Source organism: Notothenia coriiceps, unplaced genomic scaffold (genome assembly GCF_000735185.1).
Source record: "Notothenia coriiceps isolate Sejong01 unplaced genomic scaffold, NC01 NC01_scaffold00020081, whole genome shotgun sequence".
Taxonomy (NCBI): domain Eukaryota; kingdom Metazoa; phylum Chordata; class Actinopteri; order Perciformes; family Nototheniidae; genus Notothenia; species Notothenia coriiceps.
The window spans coordinates 391,250-416,013 of NW_011352782.1; the positions used below are offsets into that span (position 1 = coordinate 391,250).

Sequence of the window (24,764 nt, forward strand, 5' to 3'; positions counted from 1 at the left end):
CACTGACTGTCCGAGCAGGCTCTGCTTGCATCTCATTAGGTTTTGTGGTTTGAATGTCCTTATCTCATCTGTCAAATGGTGTTACTTCTAAAGGAACGTAGCAAGAGTTTGTCTTAAGTATCACTTGTTAGATATGGTCACTGAGACAGATCTCACAACCTTGTGGTTATTATGTTGGCCTGTGCAGCATGCTATCCACGCTACTTATGGCTCAACATGTTTGAAATAGCATCACAGGATCTCTGAGGAATGATGACTCAGAGAGTTTTCCAATCACACTAAAAGGTCAGAGTACATGGGAAGGATCTCAAACATTCAGCAATTACACAGACATCTGGCATTTCTGCGTCCTTTTTCTTGTGCTTTTCTTTCTTTCTACAGTATGAGACATCCATGTCTGTCCAGTGACAGAGCTGACCACAGTCTAACTGACAGAAAAGAGCTCGACAACACAGATCACACTATAGCCCCTGGAAATGCCACCAGACAGTCTACATCTGTGTTTCTTATCTGGCCGTGTGATACTGCGGTCATACAACTCAACACCGCTTCAGTTATACATGGACATAATGTGTTCTGTGTTTCCACTGCTAATATGTCTGAAGACAGTCTTTATGACTCACTCCACCTACACTCCCAACTTAGCCTGGAAATACAAATTGCACATAAACAATACTACTCTGTCGAAAACGGTTGCTCCTGGGAATTTGGGGGATTTTTACAATAAATGAAGCCAAAACGAATCCGGGCAATGGACATTTCCCACCATGGACCACAACCCTGAGATGAGTAAAGGAACATCAACTCTTTCTCTGAAATTCCACTCTCCGTAAAAACTACTGTTCAGTGGGCATTTCTTCAGAAAACCTTTTGTGACCAAGCTGTAACGCATGTGGTGATTAATAGGGAAAACTGATGACAGATCTAGTCTAAGTGGTTGAATAAATCAAGTCACAGCTTCTCATAGGCTCCATGAAGAACAGCCTTAATCTAATTAGCGGTGGGTGTGACCTTTTGTCTGGGTCACTGCTGTGAGTGGACAATAACACAATGAGGTGAGGAGAGGTAATACAAGCTCTGAATAGATGAAAATGTAAACGCATGAAAAGCCAAATAAGATTGATACTCTGACTCAATAGTATAGCCTTACAGCCTGCACACACTGTTTATGTGCAGCTTAATTATAATGCCCTCAGAGAGGAAAAAACAGCACTTTAGACTACTGTATTAATCTGTCACACACGTTGCTCTTTTCTTGTAAACAGGTTATTAAAACAAAAAAGAATGTGCTAGAAAGGTTCATTTACTGTAACATGCAGACATTTGTTGGACTGGAAGTATGCAAACTGAAAGGCAGAGATAGTTATCGCCCCGCTTTGTGGTTGGGTCTGCTTTGAGTTATCGCTTAGAGTTTAGGAACAAGTCAAGTCAGCTGTTGTGTAGCAGGCTGCTGGGAACTCCTTTGACTGTACCAAATACTGAAGGGTTATGAGGTCATCAATAGTATTAGGAGACAATATAAGTGATGATAAATGCAACCAAAAGTGTCTTACATTAAGTCTTTAATACATTTTAAGTGTGTGATCTTTATAAAAAAAAAATTGTAATACCACTTTATTAATAGCTTTACATTTGTTTACTTGATCAAATTTGACAAGGGAAAGCAATAGGGAGTGTTAATTGGTCTTCTGTATTCAAGTTGTATTTCTTTATATCAAGAAGAATGTTCACTCTCATTAAATCTACAATGTAGAGTCTCTGAGAAATCTGCAGACTGATCCTCTTCTAACTACAATGATAAACTCAACATGAACGACACAACATTAGTTTTAGTTTGTTTTAGGATGCTGTGCTGATATGTCAGTGGCTGCTTCCTGTTGTTACTTTTGGTGTTAAAGCTGCATGATTCTGGTGGCATCTGCTTCCAAATTTTCCTTCCAAAACACATCAGCACCACATTCTTCCATTACTACAGTTTGTTCTGCTCATGTTTGTTCACATTAACAGGCCAAAAAGCTTCTTGGCCCTCAGAGAAAACACCTGCCCCACTAGGCCCATAACTGGACAGCCGCTCCACACTCACATTTGTACTGATATACTTCTGAGGATGTTCCTTTTACTGTTCTGACTACAGAACTTTCATCCCCTTACTATTATTCCCACTGCATGAGTACAATTGCCCCCTGGCACTATATCAAGTACATTTAAGAGGTGGGGAGAAGGTTTAAAATGACCTGCTGTTGGAAGATGTTATTCATCTCTTTATACTACAAAAGCTATTGGGTCCTCATAAATGTGCAACATGTTACACCACCACAACAAATACAGAAGTACATACACACAAGTTCTTATGCGCATGTGTGCACATACCTTAAGGCACAGAGGATTACCTGGATATAAACATGCAAGTGTACACACGACCGAGCCCATTCAAGCTTCAGCCCAGAGCTGTCATTTAGTCTCTCAGACATTAGAACTCTGAAGCAGCTATATTGGATTGTAACACCAGGGCTGGCAAAATCAAAGTAGAACACCATGTGTATGACAGGTATATGCACATGCTCCTTTAGAAGTTATGTTCCTTTGTGCCTCTGATGGACACTTTAAATACATTCCTAACCAGTTGTGGGCCTCTGTGTTGCGGCTTTGTGTCTAAAGGACACTTAGCAGGTTCAGAGGAGTTGAAACATGACCCAGGTCAAGATGTCAGTGAGGGTAGCAAATTGTTTTCAAAACTCTACAGATGGCTTTGGAAGGGAAGCTTACTACTGTGGTCTCTATTGAAATGTGCCGTGATAGATGAATATGATAACACTTTTCTGAGGCCCATAAATGACATTGAGGCAGATTACATGTAAGGGGACACTGCAAAGAAATCAGCCCCTCTGATTTCTGTTCATTGCAATTCTACAGGAAGCATCTACAACTAGCCCCACATACAGCTTATTGAAGCATCCAGTTATCAGAAACACAGAACCATAGAAGCCTGAGGGGAAGGGTGTTACTGAGTCTCTGGAAGCCAGATGTGTGTTGAATATTATAGATTGCAATCCGGCGTCATTAAGAGTCAAAGCATAATTTCTACATAATAAAAATGTGGGGGGATTCCAAACATTTGCCTCATCTAAAAGTCTAAGAAGCAGTTTGATATGATACGTGAAGCATCAGCAACTAGGGAGAGACATCAGCATCTCTGACACTTTTGATGTTTAATGTTTCCATTACAGAAACACAAACTTCAATAACAGAAAAAAATACACTACAGCTGTAACAGGCGTACAAAAAATATTGTGTTATTCTCTATCCTGCTAAATTCAGCTGCCTTTTTCATTTGTTTTCATTTGCCACTCATGTTTGATGGATCAAAGGCGAACAAGGCTGGCAATCCTCCATTGGGAGTCTGGTGCAGGATTGGAAAGGAGGCTTGATCAAACGGGACGCAGTGAGGGGGTGGTACGCACGATTTCCCCTCTCTCATGGAACCAGTCAAGGATAAGGCAGGGAATGAGCAAGTGTTGAACGTTGATGTTAAAAAGAGATAAGGCATATCAAATAAAAACAAACAATCTCTATTCTCAAGAACATAAAAAGAAAGAAAAACTGAACGAAACTGTGTTGAGGCAAAAGAACAGAGGATTCGAACTGAAACTAGCTGTGGACGTGTGCATGTGTGAATGTCTCCCTTCCTGTCAGCAAACAAAGTCTTCTCTCATCTCTCTCAAACACACACAGAAAGCATATGGGAAAACATTCTGGCACTGTAATACACACACAGCTGCACACAAATCGCACAGACTCAGAGAAGCAGACACATTATCAACCCCATGCACATATCTAAGACAGTCATATCAGCACCAACATATGTCCCATGCACTTTTAAATCTTCTCGGCCTCTCAATTCACAGCCCTCATTAGAGAGCAGTGGGCGCCACAGCCGCTGTGTCAATTGAGTGTGATTATGTTAGTTGGCTTGCTTCCTCCTGCCATCACTTTATGCCAGCCAATGGATTCCAACAAATCATGCCAGCCATGAAGTATGTGCATGCGGATAGCCACTAGTGAAAATTAGACATTTTTAAACACTTATGGTGACCATGGGGTTAACTCCTGCTGCTGAGGGAGTATTTAAAGGCACCACCTGCATGAAATAGTCTGCTGCCAGTTGGAGATGCTCAGGACACAGCCACAGGGCATGCAGACCTGCGTGGGTGACAGATAGCAGTGCGCTAAATTACATATAGTATGTATGGCACAAGCTGGTTGTTACTGGCTATCTTGGGGACAAGGAAGTCTTAAAATGGGTGCAGCACTTGCTGAACAAGCCTGAAAGTGCAACAAATGTGAACACCAGGTCACTGTTTGACAGATGGAGAGAGAGAGCTGTGTGACAGACCACCTCTGGCAGGTGGATAATTGAACAATCAATCCGGCTACTTCAACCCTAGAAGAAGACTCAAGTGTGTAAAAAAATGAACCAAGGAGCTACCTACAAAACAAACATGTTAAATATTGAAGTGTGCCAGAATGATCATAACTAAGGCAGTAAGAGTGTAAAGCGCCTTCACTTAAAACCATAGATGTGAGTATAGGGCACATTACACAGATCTATGACAGGAATTTTAATCTACTCTGTTCGGTCAGTGTTCAGCCATTCCCCTCTTTCTCAAGCCAACGTTAAACCCTTTCACAGTAAACCGATGCTGGTCACAAGCAAACTCAAACATGACATCACATCTCCTGAGGTCGCTGCGAGTCTTGCAGCTCACCTTACGCAGCAAGGAGACATTCAAATTGAAAACATTGGAAATGTGTTCAATTCAAATTTAAGCTGGAACAAGGAGTCAATCAAATGCTTGTAAATTGTGAAATCACGCGGCATATTAATACGTATGCATAGGTTTACATTCAGATCACGTATGTACAAATTATGCCCGGCCCTGGAGAATCCGACTTTAAAATGCAGTAAATATTATTCGTTTGCGCCCATAACTTTGCTGGCATGGGACCAAGTGATGCATGATGGTGCCTGGAAAAAAGTCACGGAAACTCAGATAAAGGGGACAGTGCATCATATATGGTTAACTAAATACGTTACCTGCATGTGTCGTCGTTAGGAGAAGCAGGATAAAAACATATAGCGGTATTTTCCTGCGCGACCTGTTCCTTATTAAATGGTCCATCTTTCCAAGCGGAGACCCCCCTCTGCCTCCGCCAGCTAAACTTTATACAAGTTATATTTCTAGGAACCATGCGGAGAGAGAAGGACAAAAGTCTGTAGTTCCACTTGCTTGATTGTTGGTCGGAGAAGTTTTGTTGTGGTGGCTCCTCTTAGTATCGCTCTACCCTTCTAATTCAATTTCTCCCTCTCACCATCACTCCCTCCCTCTTCTCTCCACCTCCCACGCCTCTTCCCTCCCATTAGGACGGTCCCAGGAGTCAGTACGCATGGATGAGATGCAGTGAAACCCCTTCAATCATTATTATTATTACTTGCGATAATTTGTGAGGTCTCACTTCTTAAAGTGATCCTTACCCAAATAAGTGTAAGTGACATAGTAATCTTGGTTTCTATGTCACTTACTGTATGTGGGTTAGTTTCCTGATTTTTAAATCTAGCCAGTGTATTCAACTATTACCCATATTGGAGGCAACATCTCAATGTATTGTTAAATTAGACTTGAACAGAATGTCTCAGTGATTGAAAACAGTGACCCTTTTCATAATATTAATGATGAGGATTAATATTTTATCTCATTATTTCCTTATTTTTAGTTGATTTCCTACTTTCAACGTCCACTGATAATCAGAGTTTTCTATAAATTACTTGAAGCTGGAGGGTGTGGGACGTACACATTTTGAACTTCAGATACAATTACAATACCCCTGGCCAGTGGTAGTCAGGTTTTTGCTTTCCATGGCAGGTTATCCACAACATCAGTATAATCTTTCAGTTTCTCCATGCCTGTTCAAACTCGAGCTTGGTCACAGAGAGGCTAGAGGCTAAATCATTTCAGGTTAAAGGTTGTCATGGCCTACTAGGTCAGGAGCATGCACATCTGGCTTGAAACCCCATAATTGAAAAACAATTTAATCCCACTTTGTGTTACTCTTTTATGAAGAAAGTTCTGACATAAATGTCCTGTTTTACATGTCATCAACAAATTAAAAACAGATATTTTAGCATTTCTCCATTTTGTATTACATCTATTTGTACAGGTATAACATAGTGAATTGTATTTGCATTAAACAACAACTTCATTTTTTTAGAAAAACTGCTGATAGGAATAAGCTGAACAAATTGGTTGTAAAAAGTCACATGAAAACTGATCCTGGCAGGGACATCTGTCCTATGCATCTGCCAAAACTTAAGCCTATAGTGTTGATTACCTGTGCAGGTTGAATACAGTTCTGCCAGAAGCCTAATTAATTCTAGGAAGACTGTGCTATTCAGTTGAGACATGCTCTAAGATAAGACTTGTGAAGACCTTGTCTAATTGGAAAATTATCAAAGATAACGTTTCTCGAGTCCAAGCTACAACAGGCCTTTGTAAAATAACTTGGAGCTGAATCCGAGAGAACATACAGAGAAAAGAAGCCAAACCATAATTCCTCAAGGGAGAAGAGTCTCAAACCACACAAAGAGGGAGAAACACACCCATTTAAATGTCACAATTATCTCCTTTATCCAGAGGAACTGTTTCACATTATTTCTAGCCAAACCCCATTCTTAGCTGCAACTTATTAAACATTAATGACATCAGTTACGATGAAAGTCCAAAACATGTTAATGCTTCTCCATGGTAAATACATTATGTCAAAACAAATTAGCTTTAGTGAATTCTTTCAAATAAGGAACCCCTTACCGACATGAAAGATGCAACTTCCTGAACATCAAAGATAGTTAATTGTTGGAGAAACAAATTGTAGAGTGATAAGAAAATAACATTAAAAGTAGTTAAATATAGGAGAAGTTTTGTCAGAAACACCAAGATAAATGGACAGATTGAGGTTGATCTAGTAGGTAAACAACTCCCTGACCTCGCACAGTCTAACTTCTCAGTACCGGCTTAGCCAACCTGAGTTAGGGCCACATTCCTAACAGCTTTTAGCAGATAGTTACTAAGAGTCCAGTGGGTAGTCTGAACTCTGGGTGAGAAATATTTCCGGAGCATGTGCTGTGTACCTTTGTCCCACTACCAGACAAATTACAAATACAAATTTTTTCAAAGTTACAATGATTTTTTCCCTAAAATATACCTGACGTCAAATACACCATGGCTTTAAATTATGACAAGTTAAATGGGCATGAAAATTCCAATTAAAATCAAGGTCAATCCATTTGTTTACTTCCAGCAGTCTGTCAGCTTCATTAACCAAGAGGGTTTTATAAATCCAACTGATAAGAATTTGTGTAAGGTAAATAGATTATCCTTTTCCAGGTTGATGTAAACAATGTTCAACATATAATTTAAAATAACTTAAAGGTCACTTAATCCTAAAGAAAAAACTGCAGAAACCAACAGAGCCATTTTTATTTTGTACTCATTGACAAATCATGTGGAAAGACCAAGATACTAAATTAAACTCCATATGCGTTTTAACATGTAGTTATGAATTAACGGACACTTTGAAAATCACAGGAAGTTTGGCAAGAGATACATCTTTCACAGATTTTAAGAGGGAAAAATAGCTTGAGGGTATATCTCTATATGTCATTTTAATTTATTAATTCAGAATTTCCTTGGGACTACATAAATGATGCTTCCAGTATTGAAGTTTGAAGTCTATTCCAGACATGTGGTGTGGTTTCATAAATTAGAAGTTTCGCTTCCTCCCTCTGCAGGTCATTATGTGCTGATGAATTATGTTGGACTTCTCTTATCATTGAATCACTAAGAGGGTCATCTTTCACCACCATATTTTGGAAACCTTATTAATCCCCAAGATGGAGGTGATGAGCATTCAGTATTATTGACCCCAATGGGCCTTCAATTTAGTCTGCCTACGGTCTTCTCCTTGTTTTGAAGAACATGCCAGAACAGGACAACCTGCTAACTGCCAGAGGGAATATGCAAGCATATTGCAAAGAAAGAGGCAGCTGACTCTTTCAGCTTGCCAATAATTGATTTATGTATGTTTAAAAGATAAATACCTTTTATCCCTGCATTCAGTCAGTATGAAGTAACCACTTTAAATCAGTTAATGTCTTACACCACTGCTTCCTAATGGGCTTTTGATGTCATTTAGTTGCATATTGGATGATGAACAGTGTTATGACATCCTGTCCTTCCCCTATAACAAGGATTTTAAAGATGAGTGAATTATGATGGTCAATTTAACTTTGTGGACCATGTGTGTGGAAGGGAGCCTGAGAGCAATCCATTGTCACTTTATTTTCCCATTTATAGCGGAATTATGAATGAGCCTAAAATAACAGCTTTCTTTCTGCACATGTAGATCCTAAGAAACAGCCAACATCTGTATGCTATTGTAGAACAGCAATATAGTCTCACTGCTAAACAATATTCTTTTAAGTGGGATTGTGTCAAATGTGGGCTTTGTCGGTTTTGTCAAAACAAGGCAAATGGCTGACATCAAGAAAGGAAATAAAACTAACACCCACACACACACACACACACACACACACACACACACACACACACACACACACACACACACACACACACACACACACACACACACACACACACACACACACACACTGAATCATGAACATTTTGCTTGTGGGGGATATTCAGGTTAATCTGTCAGTCTGGTAAAACCTCTGATCTATGAAAGCACCTCAAGTGAAATGTGATTGTGCCACCCACTGACTGTGGATGATAGTATCTTGACATATCAGAAAGCATGTGTACTTACACAAGAGCTTATTCCAAACCACACCCTGTGATACAAATCTATCCTGCAACATGTGTTCTGGGTTTATCTGCCTGCGGTACACGGTGGGCAAAGTGTGCAAGTCAGATAGCATAAGATTGGCAGCTTGGTATTTAATCACTCCTGCACTTCCTTTAACCATAGTATTTGAAAATGTATTAAAAGAAAGCAAAATGAACATCAGATCTTAAGCTGAGCAGGGATTGGATGCAGGGCTGTGCTTTCAGACAGATTTATTCAGAGTTGCTTAACCCTGCTGTTAAGTTGCCAAACCAGGGATGTGACCACGCGAAAGTGTGTGGAAATGTTCTCTTTTGCATTGGGCCAGCGAGGGGAACTGCCAGTCTGGTGATAATTATAGTATTGAGAGATGACAGGAGACTAAACTAATTAACATCTAAGGACCATGTCTGTTAAATGAACTGCTCAAACAAATAGACTAAATAAACTCAACCAGCGAGCGCACTCAAGCTCACCCTAGTCTCCTCTTCACTGTTACTGCACAAAACACAGTGATTGTGTTTTGATCTAAATAGCAAAGCAGTTATGTTGAAAACAGGTACTTAAGGTAAATCCAAACACTGACGCTAGTTATGATTCAAATCAGCATTTATTTCCACCTTTCTTCTGTGTGGAAGACATTCGAATTTCAGTTTGCGGTCGCCATAACACATGTTTTTAGACTTTTGAGACAAAATAATTTCATTCTCAATACAAAATGTAAGATAGAAATAGTGGAAAAATTAAGTGATGTGTTCAGAATATTGTGCCATAGTGGTTAAGTGGATCTGGGAATCCCTCTATTTACTTTCTCAGGATGTAACTGGCACCATGCTGTTGTTTCTCTTTGCTTTCTGCTTTTACAGCCCTGTAATGGAAAACCTCTAAACAACCTTTTTTATTCAGCTTTATAAATGAAAAAAAAAGTGTTGCTTCAAATGATGAACAGTGATGCTTTTCAACAGGAATGAGCTTGAGACTCTTTGAATGACGTATAAGGGAGAGCTGTTATAAGAATGTCATAACTTAGTATTCAGAAATGACACAGTATGATCTTCAGACTGTCATTGCACAGTGTTCATTGTGTCTGATGTGCAGCTGCAGCAACAGCTTTAACTCTCCTCTTTTGGCACAGCTTGTGGGCTTCTCTGTATTACTCTCTCTCAAATAAGTGTATTCTCTGTCCATCCTAAAACGTTTCCCTGCTCACTCCTTTCTAATGCTCTGCAACCATTCTTTCTCTGTTTTTAAGGCTCTCTCCCGCCCAGCGACCCCCAGCTACTCTTTCCCTTTTCGTCCCTTTTATTCTCATGAAGTTTGCATTCCACACCTCCTCTGTAGACAGCACACAAAAGAGCAGAAAGCGCCACTCCTGACCTGTGGCAAACATTCCAGTCCCCTCGGCCCTTTCACACAGCCAGAGTCCCTTATCCTTTCAGCAGCATCAGCCAGAATATGTCTCTTGTCCAATGCCACTGCAATGAGATGCCACCCACAGCAGGGCCAAAACAAATGATAGTTAGTGTGAGGTACTTGCTGTGTGATCAGGAATATTACTAAATAAAATTGTTTTAAAAATCATGCACAAAAACTGCATATTTTAAGGTATACAAAAATGGTATATTCATTTTGTTATGAAATAGGTTAATATGCATTGTACATAAAAAAAAAGCCCCGATAATCATTCAATCCATATTTAATTACGATAATTAAAAACAGACATCGGCTGAAAAAAGCCCGGAAACCAGTGAATGTTCCAGGAGCATCTGCTCATGTATCCTTAAAGTCTGTACTCAGGAAATTAACTATTAAGCTATGGAAGTGTGGTTAGAGGAGATGGGGGTGTCCTTTTCTATGACTTGGACTTCTACAAAGAGATTACAGATATACAGATGGATGATGTGGGTTCAGGGAACATCTGGAGTGTGCTCAGAGGTGTCAGAGGGAACAGGTGAAAGCTCTGATGAAGGATGTTGAAAAACCTGCCAGAAGGAGGGTTATGTGGGTTCAGAGGTTCAGAAAAGAAAGTATACAGAGTGAAGTTTGAGGTGAAAAACGGAGGATGATTATTAGTCATTATCAACAGCAAAAAAAAGTATATTTTGCGTGAAAAAGCATGTATGGACTTGTGTTATCTCCCCCTCTCTAATCTTTCCTCTGTCCTTCTGTGTCTTAGTGCCTCAATCTTCTGAAATTCCACTGCTGTCCAGCCACCTCTTCATCATCATTCACACCCATCCCATTTCTCCAAAGGTAAAGCCTTCCAGGTAAACCCTGACCTTACTCCAGTGACTTATTCCTTAATTTGTTTCAAATTCACTGGTGGACAGCGTTGAGACTTGTCTCTATCTTTACAGCTTTTCAACTGTAAATTGAATGGATTTAGTAGCAAAATAGCCCTAACGTGATTTGGTTATTTTTTGGGTCATAGTTAGATGACAGGTTTTTCTTGCTAAGCATCCATAAAAATGAAAAAGGTTAACCAGCATTGGTGGATATTTACACTCACATATTTTTTTGGGGCATATGACAATGTTTTGGCTTCCATTCTATTGCTATTCTGAGATCTAGTCTGCCATTATACTCAATTTTAGGTTATTCTGAAATTGTCAGAATTGTGCCTAAACTTTCCCTGTGATGCATGTTTCGCACATTGTCAGCTTGGATTTAGGGCAGCTTTATCTGACAATGCAAATGTTTCTTTTATTATCTCATTGTATACTTTAGCTTTCTAGTGAGAGAAGTGGGTCACAGCTTCGGGATGTTCTCAATAAGCAGACTTTAGTTTTGTGAGACAGCAAGAGGAAATTGGGCCTGAACTCTTAAGCTGACAGTGTGCTCCCTGTTGTCAGCATAGCATACAGTTTACCACAAGCAGTGATGATTGGATAAAGATGTTTCATTATCTATTCTAATGTGTTGTGCTTATATATGCATTACATGTTTGAGGTTCATTCTTTTCACAGCAAAACTAAACCCTGTCTTCGCATAGTCTGCCTGCTGGTTATTGGCTAACCCTTTAAGGATCTAACCAGGACTCAAATCATTGATAAAATATGTCTTCCCTTCGGGAGTATTCCTTCAAAGTTTTGACTGAAAAGAATAGCTACTCTTGACTCTCGATGAAAGTAACCTCAGTTTGCCCTCAGAGGAGACTAACAGGCTGAAACACTCTGGAACCTGTCCCTGTCCACTCCCTCTGTTCCTTCTGTGTGTGTGTGTGTGTGTGTGTGTGTGTGTGTGTGTGTGTGTGTGTGTGTGTGTGTGTGTGTGTGTGTGTGTGTGTGTGTGTGTCCATATAGTGAATTTAAAACTTCACAGCATGTTCACATGTTGAAATGGGGGTGAGGTTAAAAGGGTTAACCAAGGGGGAGGATTAATACAGGGGAACCTGCTCTCATTGTGGGCTTGCCATAGTCAGGTTTCAAAAGCTGAGAGGGATCAACAGAGAATTCATCCGACCTATAGTCCACCTGTGTGGAGCTACGTTTCAGTCACGTTTATCCAACTAATTATCTTAATTTGTAATCCTTAATCTGAGCAGAGAACATCCATCATAATAATTCCAGCTCAATCCAATTCCTTAAACAGACCTAATTTGTTGATTGTTTCATTATCTTGTAAATGCATTAGGCATTAAGATGTGTTTTTTTCTTTGGGGGAACCAGCTACTTAAAGTTGATCGTTTTTGAGACGCAAACATTCTCAGTAAGATAAAAAGAGAAAGGCATTAATAACTTTAGTGGCAAGTAAGAAATTACTTTCGACAAATCGCTGAATCACGAATCACTCCAGATTGCTTTTTGGACATCCACACTTCACTGCTTGGGGTTATAATAATCAGTATTAGAGTCTATATAAAACAAAGACCTTGCATGTGGTTGCCTAACATTAAGCAACACGTTTACACTCTACAGATGGCCTTTAAACAGAGGGGAAAAGCCTGCTTTCAGATCTTATCATGTGAACTTTGAACCCTTACGACATTCATCAAGAAATGTCACCATAACAGACCCTTGCTGATCACAACATTGTCAAACCAATCCAAGACAGCTGATAACCAAATTCAGACCATTCTTCTTACCAATACCAACCTATGTGGATTGAATATGTGAATTACAGTGATGCAATTAGCAATATGTTTGATGAGGCATTATGCATCCGTTAACAACTAGGGCTGATCAAGTGTGTTGCACCGTCCATTCCCACCAGGTGGCAGTACAATGCAGTGCATTATGAAACTTTCAACCTTACCTTTAACAATTATGGTAAGCATGGGATGACATGTTATACAAATAAGTCAAGAAGATCCAAACCACAAGCAAGTGCTAGGGTTTATAGGTGTAGCAACAGCTAATAGCATAATAATAATAATAATAATTCTATATAATAATTAGCATTATTGTTATTATTATAATTGGTATGATTTGTTATGTGCATCTGTGTAGCCTATATTTATTAAAGCTCATTTGTGTTAAATTAACTATTTGTATTTTATTATAAAATATATATATATGTTTTTTATTTAAAAACCCTGGGCTGTATAAAGACTGTGCTAAAACTTCTAAATAAGTCCTATCAAGAATACACTTTAATATAGTAGTAGGCTACATCAGAAATAACATGAGCTATATGAACAACACATCATGTGACTACTGTATGACTGTTAGTTATTTGTTGTTGGGGTCACCAGCTCAGAAATCAAGTAAGCACTGCCCCCTCTACAACACGCACGTGCGCGCGTGCACGACCGCACACATTTGAAAAGAATTAACTTCATTTCAGGGCAAGCGGCACCTATCAAGTTTAAAATCGTGTCCTCAAGGGGTGTTTGCAATGCTACGTCTTTTTTCGTTACCGATTTTATTGAACATGTGACTGACTTAGAGGCTCACATGGCTGCGGTGGCTGCATGATCCGCTTTAGTTTTTAAAAGTCCAGTGATCGGGAGCTCCCTCGGCAGCAACCATCCAGAGCAGAGGACCGCTGAAAAACACAGCGCCTACCCGGACAATCCATGGCGAACAGCGGGCAGAAAGTTGTGCTAATCACCGGCTGCTCCTCCGGCATCGGGTTACGAATCGCCGTCACGCTGGCCAAAGATGAGAAGAAGCGTTACCATGGTAAATGCGCTTTCTTCTACATTGTTTCTTTGATTGGACCTATAAGTAGCAAGGCTATAACAGTGTGGTTCGCTTGTAACCCTATTCCTTGTTTACTTTCGCTGCAAAGCTACTGCACCAACCCTCCTTTACGCACAGAGTTCGGTAGTGTTAAGTGCAACTCTTCGTCTAAAAGTCAAATAAGTTATGTGGTGCCTTGATATAACTACTCAACTAAGTGATATCGGATCCATATCCTTTTGTAAGGAATGGGTTTCAGTCGCCCCTTTAGTTCAACAATTATCATCTGAAAGCACAATTTCCAGGGAAGGGCTCTGCAAGGATGCCTCTCTCCAGGCAGAATCATAAAAGGAGTCTTCTCAGTTTTCTTTCAAGTGACTTCTCCAGCACAAAGCCCTCTTTTATCGCAGTGTATTGTAGACCGCCTGCTCCGATTTAGTACCGTGTCTAATGTGCCTATAGTCCCCTCACTGGAGCGAGTGTTGAAAGGGGGACAAAGTTTGAGACCTGTACAAGCGAGGGTTCACTCTAGAGCAAGGGGCTGTTTGAAGTCTTCATTGGTGCACGGTGGATTGAGAGTGTCCCACTTTGACATTGTTGGTCCATGCGTCTCCTCTCCTTCTTCCCAGCCATCATTAATGTCACTCTAGGAATTGGAGATCCAAAACGTTACTATCTCATGGAGCCTCAGATATAATTGCATCAGACCACCTTCCCACCCCTGTTGGTAGGAGTTGGCCCTCAAGACCCCTGTTGTTGCTAGATGTGACTTGATACTGCATAACATAATTAGCTGTAGGCCTGCAGTCAATGTGTAAAGATTGAAACACATGATATCAACAGTGATCTTATACATTATCTTATTAAATACATGTTAGTTTTACTGCTTTCTGTTTTGCCAATCAAATAACCACAGTGCAAGGGTTAGTAAACGTTTTTTTTTTTTCTTTGGATGGCCATGCGGTATCTAATTGGGTTTATTACCGTGAATTAGATGAGCAAAACAAAAGCGATTAACTGCTTCCATAACACTGGTTTGAGCACTTTTTTCACAACGTGACCTGCTTTCAATAAGGCCACCTCTGAGCAATGAAGCTGATCTGCTATTTTCCCAGGAGCTTTATGAAATCCAACAGAGATTAAATATTGCATTGTGCATAAAGTGTTAAATAGTTGCAGTAACATGCACCAAACTCAGAATATCCCCAAAAATACCTTTGTGTGTGCAATGCAATGTGGTTTATTCAAGAATGTTTAAGCAGCCCAAGAGTAGGCTAATTCCTCCAGGAGCCAGAAGAACAATGGATCTCTTGTTCACTTCTCTACCAATAAAATAATCTCTTTCTTGCTTCATAGACACACAGCTCTCCAATCATAAGATTAGACTTAATTAGACGTCATTAATCCATACAACAAGTTGCGACAACAAGTTGCATGACACTTAACTTCCCAAATTCTGCAACGTTCTCAAAACTATTGGCGAGACTAATTTCTATACATTATGAAATGAAACGTCATTGACAGTGAATTGCAAATCAAAACCTCTACAGCACTGCTTCCCTCTTTTATTTATTTAGCCAACCATGTGTCTGTTCGATGAGAATAAGATGATGGTCTACCTTTGTCTGTGAAGGACAACAGGTAGATTAAAAATGATTGTGTGCAAAGAGGTTGTTTACTCCCCCTGATTGCCATTGTGCAACACCACTGTCTCCCTTTTTTGCTGCTGGATCGTGACAGACAGAAAAGTGTTAGCACTACACACAACATTAAAGAAGCCATGAAAGTCAAGTCAACACAGTAGTGATAGCTGCTGTTGCTTGTCATGATAAATTAATCTGCTGTGGGTTAATGTCACCCAACGTTTAAAGTTCAGGGAAAATCAATGCTATGTCAGGCGTGGTCCCTGCTTAGAACTTTGACCTGCACGTCTGACTCTGACACAACAGTGTGTGTGTGTGTGTGTGTGTGTGTGTGTGTGTGTGTGTGTGTGTGTGTGTGTGTGTGTGTGTGTGTGTGTGTGTGTGTGTGTGTGTGTGTGTGTGTGTGCGTTAGTCATTAGTGGTCCCACAGATTAGAGGTTTCTCAGTACTGTGAGTCACTTTTTCAGTGTGACAATGGGTCAAGAGTGTCTTTTTAAAGATAGAGTAAATATTGATGGACTTTATTTGGAAAAATTGACTAAAAAGTCATATTATTACTGTGGATTTATTTATGGTTCCAAAAGAAGTTACTGTGCAATTTAAACAAAACAACTGTTCTGGTTTCGAGTTTGAAGCCACATCATATGAATAACATAATATTTTGCTCTTCTCTGTCTCTCCCCATCAGTCATTGCCACCATGCGGGACCTGAAGAAGAAGGACAAGCTAGTGGAGGCAGCAGGAGATGCCTATGGCAAGACCTTGATGTTGCTTCCACTAGACGTGTGCAGTGACGATTCAGTAAAGCAGTGCATCAACAATGTCAAGGACCGCCATATTGATATCTTCAGTGAGTGGGATAAACCTGAAACTAGGCTCCTATATGACCCCTCCCCCAGCTTTGAATTACGTGTTTTGTTTCTACACATATATTTCAGATAAGTTCAACAATGGTTTTAGTATATGACCTTCAGTCAATAAGTAAAGTACTATAAAACTTAGTATTTTTATTTCTGTCTAAAAATGATATTGAAATGCATCGGCTAAGTTAAAACCTTTCCATGATAGTAGCCTTTTTCTTTCAGACATAATGTGATGTCATACTTTCCTGAGAGACAGAAAGAGAGACAGAGAGAAACAGTAAACATATAACAGACTTGTCAAGTGGAAAAGCAAAATATCACAGTACAGTGTTACGACTGTACTAATATCACAACTTTAGGACAACATTTTTGAAGCAACTGAAATGTTTTCAGTCTCTTGTAGCGTAGGTTTTGCAGTTGACATAATGAGTTGGTGGGGGGAGGACGTTTGGAGAGTCTTGAAATTCTAGTGGGAAGAAAGATTCTGCCTCAAAACAGAAAGGACTACCATGCTAATATCATGAGTGTGTCAAAATGATCTGAAATGTAGTGTTTAGCTCTCTATGCCCATGACACCTTCTTTTGCTTGTTTACTTTTCTGAATCGGGGTGATTGCAGCTCAAACAAAGGAGGCAATGTATTTTATATATATATATATATTAATCCGAAAATATCTCAGATTGTTAATGGTATTGATCAATCAAAATGTACTCTCTCCGCCCTACTCTAAATCTTAAACAACATCCCTCTTCAACTCTTTACTCAAGAACCAGTAGCCCTGCAACATTGACTGGTGTTCCATCACACTTCACTGTTGTCGCACACTGACATCTGGTGGCAATATTTAGAAATACCATGTGGAATCTATGAAAGAGAGATCTATTTTGTAGAAAGGCCAAAGTGAGCGGTGTGGACAAAACAGATATCACTTCATATTAAGTCACCGCAGAACAATATCTCATTAGCATTTTTGAATATAGCAATGTTGCGGTATGTCATCCCTGCGTCCGTTTGTTTCCTGTCAGTCAACAATGCAGGTGTGGGCTTGCTGGGACCTGTGGAAAGCATCAGCATTGAGGAGATGAAAAGAGTGTTTGAGACCAACTTCTTTGGGGCTGTTCGCATGATCAAAGAAGTGATGCCTGACATGAAGAAGAGGCGTTCAGGGCACATCGTGGTCATGAGCAGTGTCATGGGTCTTCAGGGTATGTTTTTGTGTATTTAACAATGCAGGATAACATCTGCAATCCAGTTAAGTGATCAGAGAACACATGAAAATATACTAATGATTCTAACAGACAGTGAAAAGACATAGACTTTGCAGATGTTGACAGGAGCACTGCTCTTAGAAAACGTAATACAGTTTATTAAATTAAATGTAAATGTAAATCTAAAATGTATTGTTTTCTTAAAGTTGTACTAAATATTTGTGTATTTAAAGGCTTAACTTAATTCTATTTATGAGCTGGGTGGATTTTCAAGTTAAAGAATATCAGATAAGTTGTTAATCACATGCAAGTAGGCGGAACAGACTTTCACATTTGTTCGGGCTCGAATATTCTCCTATTTCTGTTACTTGGTTGATTTGAGTATCTTAGGCCATTATTTGTCAATTAAATTTGATGCATGTCTGCAGTTAATTGGGTAGTGTGAAGTGAAGAATAATACAAAGCAGTGATGCTCTCCTTTATCTCTCTGTTTTGTTGATTTAGGAGTGGTGTTCAATGATGTTTACACTGCCTCGAAGTTCGCCATTGAAGGTTTCTGTGAGAGTATGGCCGTGCAACTGATGAAGTTCAATATCCGGTAGATTACCCTCGTCCTCTGTTCTTCCTTCACATCTGTCTTTGCTTTGTAGTGTACATGCTGCCTCACAGGCATTTCTGCATCTGACTCCCTACAGGTTGTCCATGATCGAGCCTGGCCCAGTGCACACTGAGTTTGAAACAAAGATGATGGCGGATGTAGCCAAGATGGAGTATCCAGGTGCAGATGCCGACACGATTCGTTATTTTAAAGACGTTTACCTGCCATCATCCATAGATATATTTGAAGCCATGGGCCAGACGCCAGATGACATAGCCAAAGTAAGGGAACAGGTTTTTAATTCGCATTTGACCAATCTCTTTCAGGATTCCAGGATCAATAAAGTGTTTCTCTAATAACTAACTGCTGCAAACATTCAAGAAGTATATATAGCAATGAAAACATAAAAAATGTATTTGTTCTCGTCTCTCCAGTGCCTCAAAAAGGTTATTGAGTCAAACAGCCCTCGCTTCAGGAACCTCACCAACAGCCTCTACACACCAATTGTGGCCTTAAAGTATGCTGATGAGACTGGAGGCCTGTCTGTCAACACCTTCTACAACCTACTCTTCAATTTTGGACCTCTCATGCACATCACCATGAGCATCCTCAAGTGCCTGACATGCAGTTGCCTGCGTAGACGCACCATCTAACCTAACTGAGGGTGTACAGGTCCTCCCCCCTTACCCTCCCACTTTGTTGACCCCGTTAAGTTCTTGGTAAACTAGAGCCAGTAACTCTTGGGAGAGAAAGTGCCTTTTTAGTTCAAAGACACTACCATAATAAGCTTTGCCAGAAAATATGCGCAATTGCACAAGTTTGTCCCAGATACGTTGTATGCAGGATGGCCTCATCTACACAAACACACACACACACACACACACACACACACAGCGTACTTTACAGAAAAACAAGCATCACACACTGATTATTGTACATACTATAAATCTAAGGTCATGCCTTAGTCAGATCTAAAGTTGTTATATAGTGGTTAGATGTCTATATCGTTGAAATGAGAAAGGACATGAAATGCAATCCCCATGCACAGACAACAAAGCACAAGAGATGAACTCAGTTACAGAGAGAAACAATCAAATGATAGTGTAATAATAATGCTATAACTTGTTTTCTAGAGATGACTGTTCACTCAGGCTCATTAGAGTTATAACATGTATGACAGAAACAGAAATAATAATCTACCTTTTCTGTTTTATGCCCTATATAATATTTCACGTTTTCCTTTGCATAGGGTTCTCATGGTCATAACTGCTGTTGAATCTGATTTGAATTGTTTTGATAGATTGATTGTTTTCAAGGTTTGTGAAGGGGTGGGTCAGATATTTTTAATCTAAAATCTTGATTTAAAAATAAACAGAAATCTGATTGTTGTGTTTTTTTGTTTTTTAAGGATATAAATAATAAAAGTGATTACTTTGAATAATAATATTTCTTGATGGTTTAGGTTCTGCAAGGCAATTCTCTCTGGCTGCAAGATTCCTTGTGTACCAGGAGGGGGCAGTATTTCACTGCTTTCTTTCGTTGCGATAAACCTGTGGAGTTAACAGGCTCGCCAGCAAGCAGATCTGCAGTTGTAGTGTAAAGGAATTTGTCCTAAGTGGCCTGAGATAGACAAGTTCAACATGAAGAGTTATAATTTGGCTGCCGTGTTTTTTTGTGTGTGTGTGTCTTTGGTTTGATTCAAACGTTGGATTTGTGAAATATTTCAATAACATCAATCCATATTGATAATTTTAATATGTAAATTGGGAAAACCGTATCCCTTAATCTTGGGAAGCATTTTATCAAATGTTCACATAACACCATATCACAGCTTACAGATATTTTTAGCTTTTTGGTCATATAGGTGACGATGCATTGTGCCAACAGAGCATTTATTAGTTTTTATATTTTGCAGGTTTCTGCTGTGCACATACACACACATTAGCATACTTTTGCATGCGTGTGTGTGTTTGTGTGTGAATGTGTAGTAAGAGCACGTCTATGGGCCAAGTTAGTGATCTGTTGATGATGGATATAAAGAGGTCATGGCCTGCTCCCCATCAAACCCCTCCCTTGAACCCCCACCCCTCACACACACACACACCCTGCTTTGTGCCGTGTGAGAGAATGTGACCTGGTTCCCATCCCTGAGGAGGGGTGAACCCTAATGACGGCCTCCTCAGACACATTGCGTTGCGCTGAGCCTCCCTCTCCAGCTGGCCCCCTCAACCCATAGGGCCGGGACCCCCTGGTCCACACTGGGAGAGGCCTGCGTTCTGGCCTTGATAGCCTGTCTGCCCTATTCCATCCCATCATGCAATGCCCCGCCGTGTTCAGTCAGGTTACACTGGCTGACTGCATGGAGCTCATCATCGGAGGACAGTGCAACTGGTTGCAGACCTGTAGATACTGTGCAATGTACAATGATGGAGCGCCTCGGCTCTGTGTATGTGTCTTCATCAGAGGCGACAGCCCCGCACAATGGGACAAAGACGCTGTCAATCACAATCAAATGGGTGTGTGTGCGGGGGGTGGTGAAGGGGAAGGGGGGAAAAGGTTAGGGGAGGAGTCTGTATTTCTTGAATGTTTAGGGGGATGCCAAGACCCAATGTGGGACGCTGAAGGCTAAGTGCAAGGGGCGGGTGGGGTGTTTGTGGTAGTACGGGGTGGGGGTGCGTCGCATTTGGGAAGATGAGAATTGGGGTCCCGATGGCCTGAATGGAAGACCTGTTTACTAACTGAATGAACACAGGAGTTACAGCAAAGTCTCATTAAACAAGGGGTCCTATCAAACCATTGTTGTGTACCTTTGTTTCACAATGAAGAACATAATTGCAGTATAATGAGGCCAGCGTGACGTGGTTAGGTCTCCCTTTAATTGTAACCCTGTCACAATACTGAGCCACAAAAATGCACAGGCTCTGTCTTCATGCACCCTTGCTGTGTACTGAAAAACAAGCTACTTGCATTTTTACAGAGTGATGATGAGTAGGCCTATAGGGAAAAGAGGAGAACCTCATAATGTACGTATCTCTGACCTGTTTTTGTAGGATTTATTCTTTGGAATCTTTGTAGTCTTTTTGTCGCCTTGTTGGTTCAGGCATTTTATTGCATCTGCACCGGAGAACCAAGCGTAAACATGACTCGGGGAGTGATGGGAAAGACAAAGGAGACATAGTTCCAAAACAAAAGGGAGCTGCAAGAGTCAGGAAATGGTGAGATCTGAGTTGTGAACATGGGAGATACAAGGAGAAAGGGAACAGTGTGAAAGAAGCAGATGAAGCAAAAGAAAAATTAAATCTGGGTGCTGTGGATGCTGGATCAAGTGGGGCTGATGTCTAGACAGGGTGCTTCAGCCTGATCCCAGGTCAGGATGGATCAAAATGTGGCTGCACTTATCTGTTTCTGTTATTGCTTCTCTTAAAAAGCTTAAAAAAGGTTGAGGTCAGTTGCATTTTAACATGGCTCTATGTGACTGGAGGTGTAGCCACATGGGATTTATTACCCTCCATAGAGATGTTGTGGAGTCTCAGGAGAGCTATCAATCTTTATATAGTCAAAACAGGAGAAGCCCAAGTTGCCCTGTGGCTGGCCTGAGGCGACCATGTCCATTAGGGCAGCCGAGCCCACGGGGAGAAACAAACACACCGTCCAGCTCTCCTTCTCTGTCCACTTATTTTTTGTTTTCTTCTCACTCTCTCTGAGGCCGACGGTCTGTCTGCCCTCTCCTCTGTTCATCTCCATAACTTTGCAGTGTAGTGACCTCTCACAGACCCAACATGGGTCACTTGTTTATTCACATAGGGGGGGGTCATCATCTCTCGTTCTAAGTAGAGCTGCTTGTTTGCAAGACTATTCAGGATCTTTTGAAGGTCATAATATAAATCAAAATCTTGGCTTTTGCTGGCCTGTCATACCCATTGTTTTACACACAGAACCACTATTGTCACCATCATTACAGCATTAGCGTTTTCCCCTTCCTTACTGCTTTTCCAGAACACAAACAATTCAGCAGGAATTTCCAGGCTCATTGTGCCCACTACCGTATGGTTTTGTTCTGCTCTGTTCACTCTCTCAAAACTACCAGTTCCAATGACTGTGAAACTCTGTGATTAGAGGGTTCATTCTGTGTACAAGCATTATAATCGCCCACCAAGGGGATGATGGTTGATTGTGCTGGGCTTTAAGATGATGTAATCTGAGCTCGGGTAAAATGATCCGCTTGTGTTTATAGGAGAACAATGAGGTAAGATTAGTGTAGTATTCTGAAAGAGGAGTCTGACAGTAAGAAGCTGATTTCAGAACGCAGATTTTGCCAAAAACCTGAAAATCCTGTTTGTGGGCGAGGCAAGCCGAAGAGTATGACACATTTCAGAAATCAAACGTAAACAGATAAGGGAAAAACATGAACTCAGACAAACATTACTCTTTTCTCACCACCCTGTGCCCTCACATTACTTTCTGTAACATATCATCTTTCTTTGGGGTTCTAACCTCTTCCACCATGGATTAGTTGTTTCTCTCTTTCAATGTTGTAATTAACTGTCTGGGAATCTAGTGCATGTGGAGAAGCATCTATATTTTTAATTTACTGGGGAAAAAAACATATGATTTGCTTTCTGGTGTGACCAACATCAAGGAAGGAATATTTCAGCGAAGGGATAATTATCTTTTGTATTTGTTTCCCAAGGATGGCTGTGTTTTTCTCTTATACCTCTGGCAGCGACAGAGTGGGTTTAGCGAGTGTTTATGTGGTGAGGACAAATACAGAGAAGAGAGGTGTAGAAGATAGGATAGATAGATAGAAGCATAGACGAATAGACCGCAGGATGGACAGACAGATAGAGTCTTTGTTTGATAGACAGTGACCTCATCAAGGAGTCCATCAGCATTGAAGTTTGTTTTTGCCTGGCAACCCTGGCTAAATCCCAGCCTTATTTCCCTGCCAGAGAGGAAAACCTCGCTCCATCAGCTCTGCCATGGATCTGATGATCTATTCACTGTCGCCAACCATGAAGATGAGAAACCAAACAGGGTGCGGATACGCCCATGGCAGGAAGCCTGTCTTAGCCCAAAGAGCCCACATCATTGTTTATTCAGCTTTAGTGCATCATATCTTGGCAGACAGGGTGAGAGGGGAATGGCTGTTAAAAATGTAGTTCATAGGAACATTAAAAAGCAGCTCACTAAAATCTAAGTAATAATGAAAATGGTTATCTTGCACACTATAAAGTACCATACGCATACAAGAATACACATTCTGGTCATCTGCTTCATTCCTGAGCAAATGAACGGTAAACTTTGTGCTGCATTCATGTATCAAGAGAGGCTGTTTTTTTTTTCTTCTTCAAAACAAAAGAATGCCCCCGTCTATTGACCGTGAAAAGATGTTCATAGATTTGTCCCCGTTGAAGCGATGTCTTTGTTGGTTATCTCCATTGGTGAGCCGCCTCCATTTGGCTCGGCCTAATCAGAACACAAACACGCCTCTGTCATTTGGCTGCACTCCCTCCACCCCCACCTTTCTCAGTTTGTCTCTTATTAACTAACACTACAAATTACATTCTATTTTCTCCCTGCTCAATTCCTTTCCACTTCTACTTTGTGTATCACATCTCATCCAAATTCTTATTTATGAATGTGTGTGTGCATTAGCGCAAGAAAGGAAATCACACCACACACTGTCAGTCTCTCTCCAGCCCTCTTTCTCCCACATTGATTTGTTTTTCTCTCTTTCATCTTTCTCCAATCTAATCTAGTCATCTAGATTGCGTTTGTCTCTTGCTGAGGCACAGATTTTGAGGCCTGGCATAAATTACCTCTGCTTGTCTGAACAAAGCCTGGTTTCGCTTGCCAGAGGGGAAGTGTTGCAACGTAAAGAGATCCCTGAGGGAGAAGACTTATTCTCGATGCATGATGAGTACAGGGTGGTAACCTCCTGAAAAGGTTCAAGATTACAGTTTCCTTACAACTGCAGTCATTAAACCACTCTTAAAAAATAATCTAGATGCTTCAGTAATGAACAATTACAGGCCCATATCAAACCTGCCATTTCTAGGTAAAATCATTGAAAAAGTTGTTTTTCAACAGTTGAGTAACTTCTTGCATTTAAATAACTGTTTGGATGTGTTCCAGTCAGGCTTTCGACCAAACCACAGCACTGAGACTGCTCTTGTAAAGGTCTTCAATGACATCCACTTAAACACAGACAGTGGCAGAACTTCAGTGTTAGTATTATTAGATCTCAGTGCTGCGTTTGACACTGTTGACCACAACATATATTACTAGACCGACTGGAAAACTGGGTGGGACTTTCGGAAACAGTTCTACATTGATTTGAATCCTACTTAAAGGAAAGAAACAACTTTGTTACACATACTATCCACTAAAGAACACATCTAGGATTAAAAGGACTAATTTCACAGCAGGAT

At 40.5% G+C, this 24,764-nt stretch overlaps 2 protein-coding genes across 4 annotated transcripts in view; one reads left to right on the plus strand and one right to left on the minus strand.

Moving 5' to 3' along the window:
- col5a3a (collagen, type V, alpha 3a) overlaps positions 1-5,349 on the minus strand; it is a 44,815-nt gene extending 39,466 nt beyond the window's left edge. For 2 of the 3 annotated variants that reach the window (XM_010779302.1, XM_010779301.1), the window contains exon 1: positions 5,096-5,349. In XM_010779302.1, coding sequence (XP_010777604.1) covers positions 5,096-5,180 — 85 coding nt within the window. In that variant the 5' untranslated portion in view covers positions 5,181-5,349. The remainder of the gene's footprint in view (positions 1-5,095) is intronic. The other variant, XM_010779303.1, reaches the window with a different exon arrangement.
- An 8,302-nt stretch (positions 5,350-13,651) lies between these two features.
- rdh8a (retinol dehydrogenase 8a) lies at positions 13,652-19,735 on the plus strand. The gene is made up of 6 exons (XM_010779304.1): positions 13,652-14,021; positions 16,353-16,514; positions 17,553-17,732; positions 18,240-18,333; positions 18,431-18,614; positions 18,768-19,735. The coding sequence occupies exons 1-6, from the start codon at positions 13,916-13,918 to the stop codon at positions 18,984-18,986; spliced, it is 945 nt and encodes a 314-aa protein (XP_010777606.1). The 5' UTR covers positions 13,652-13,915; the 3' UTR covers positions 18,987-19,735.
- Positions 19,736-24,764: the final 5,029 nt, after the last annotated feature.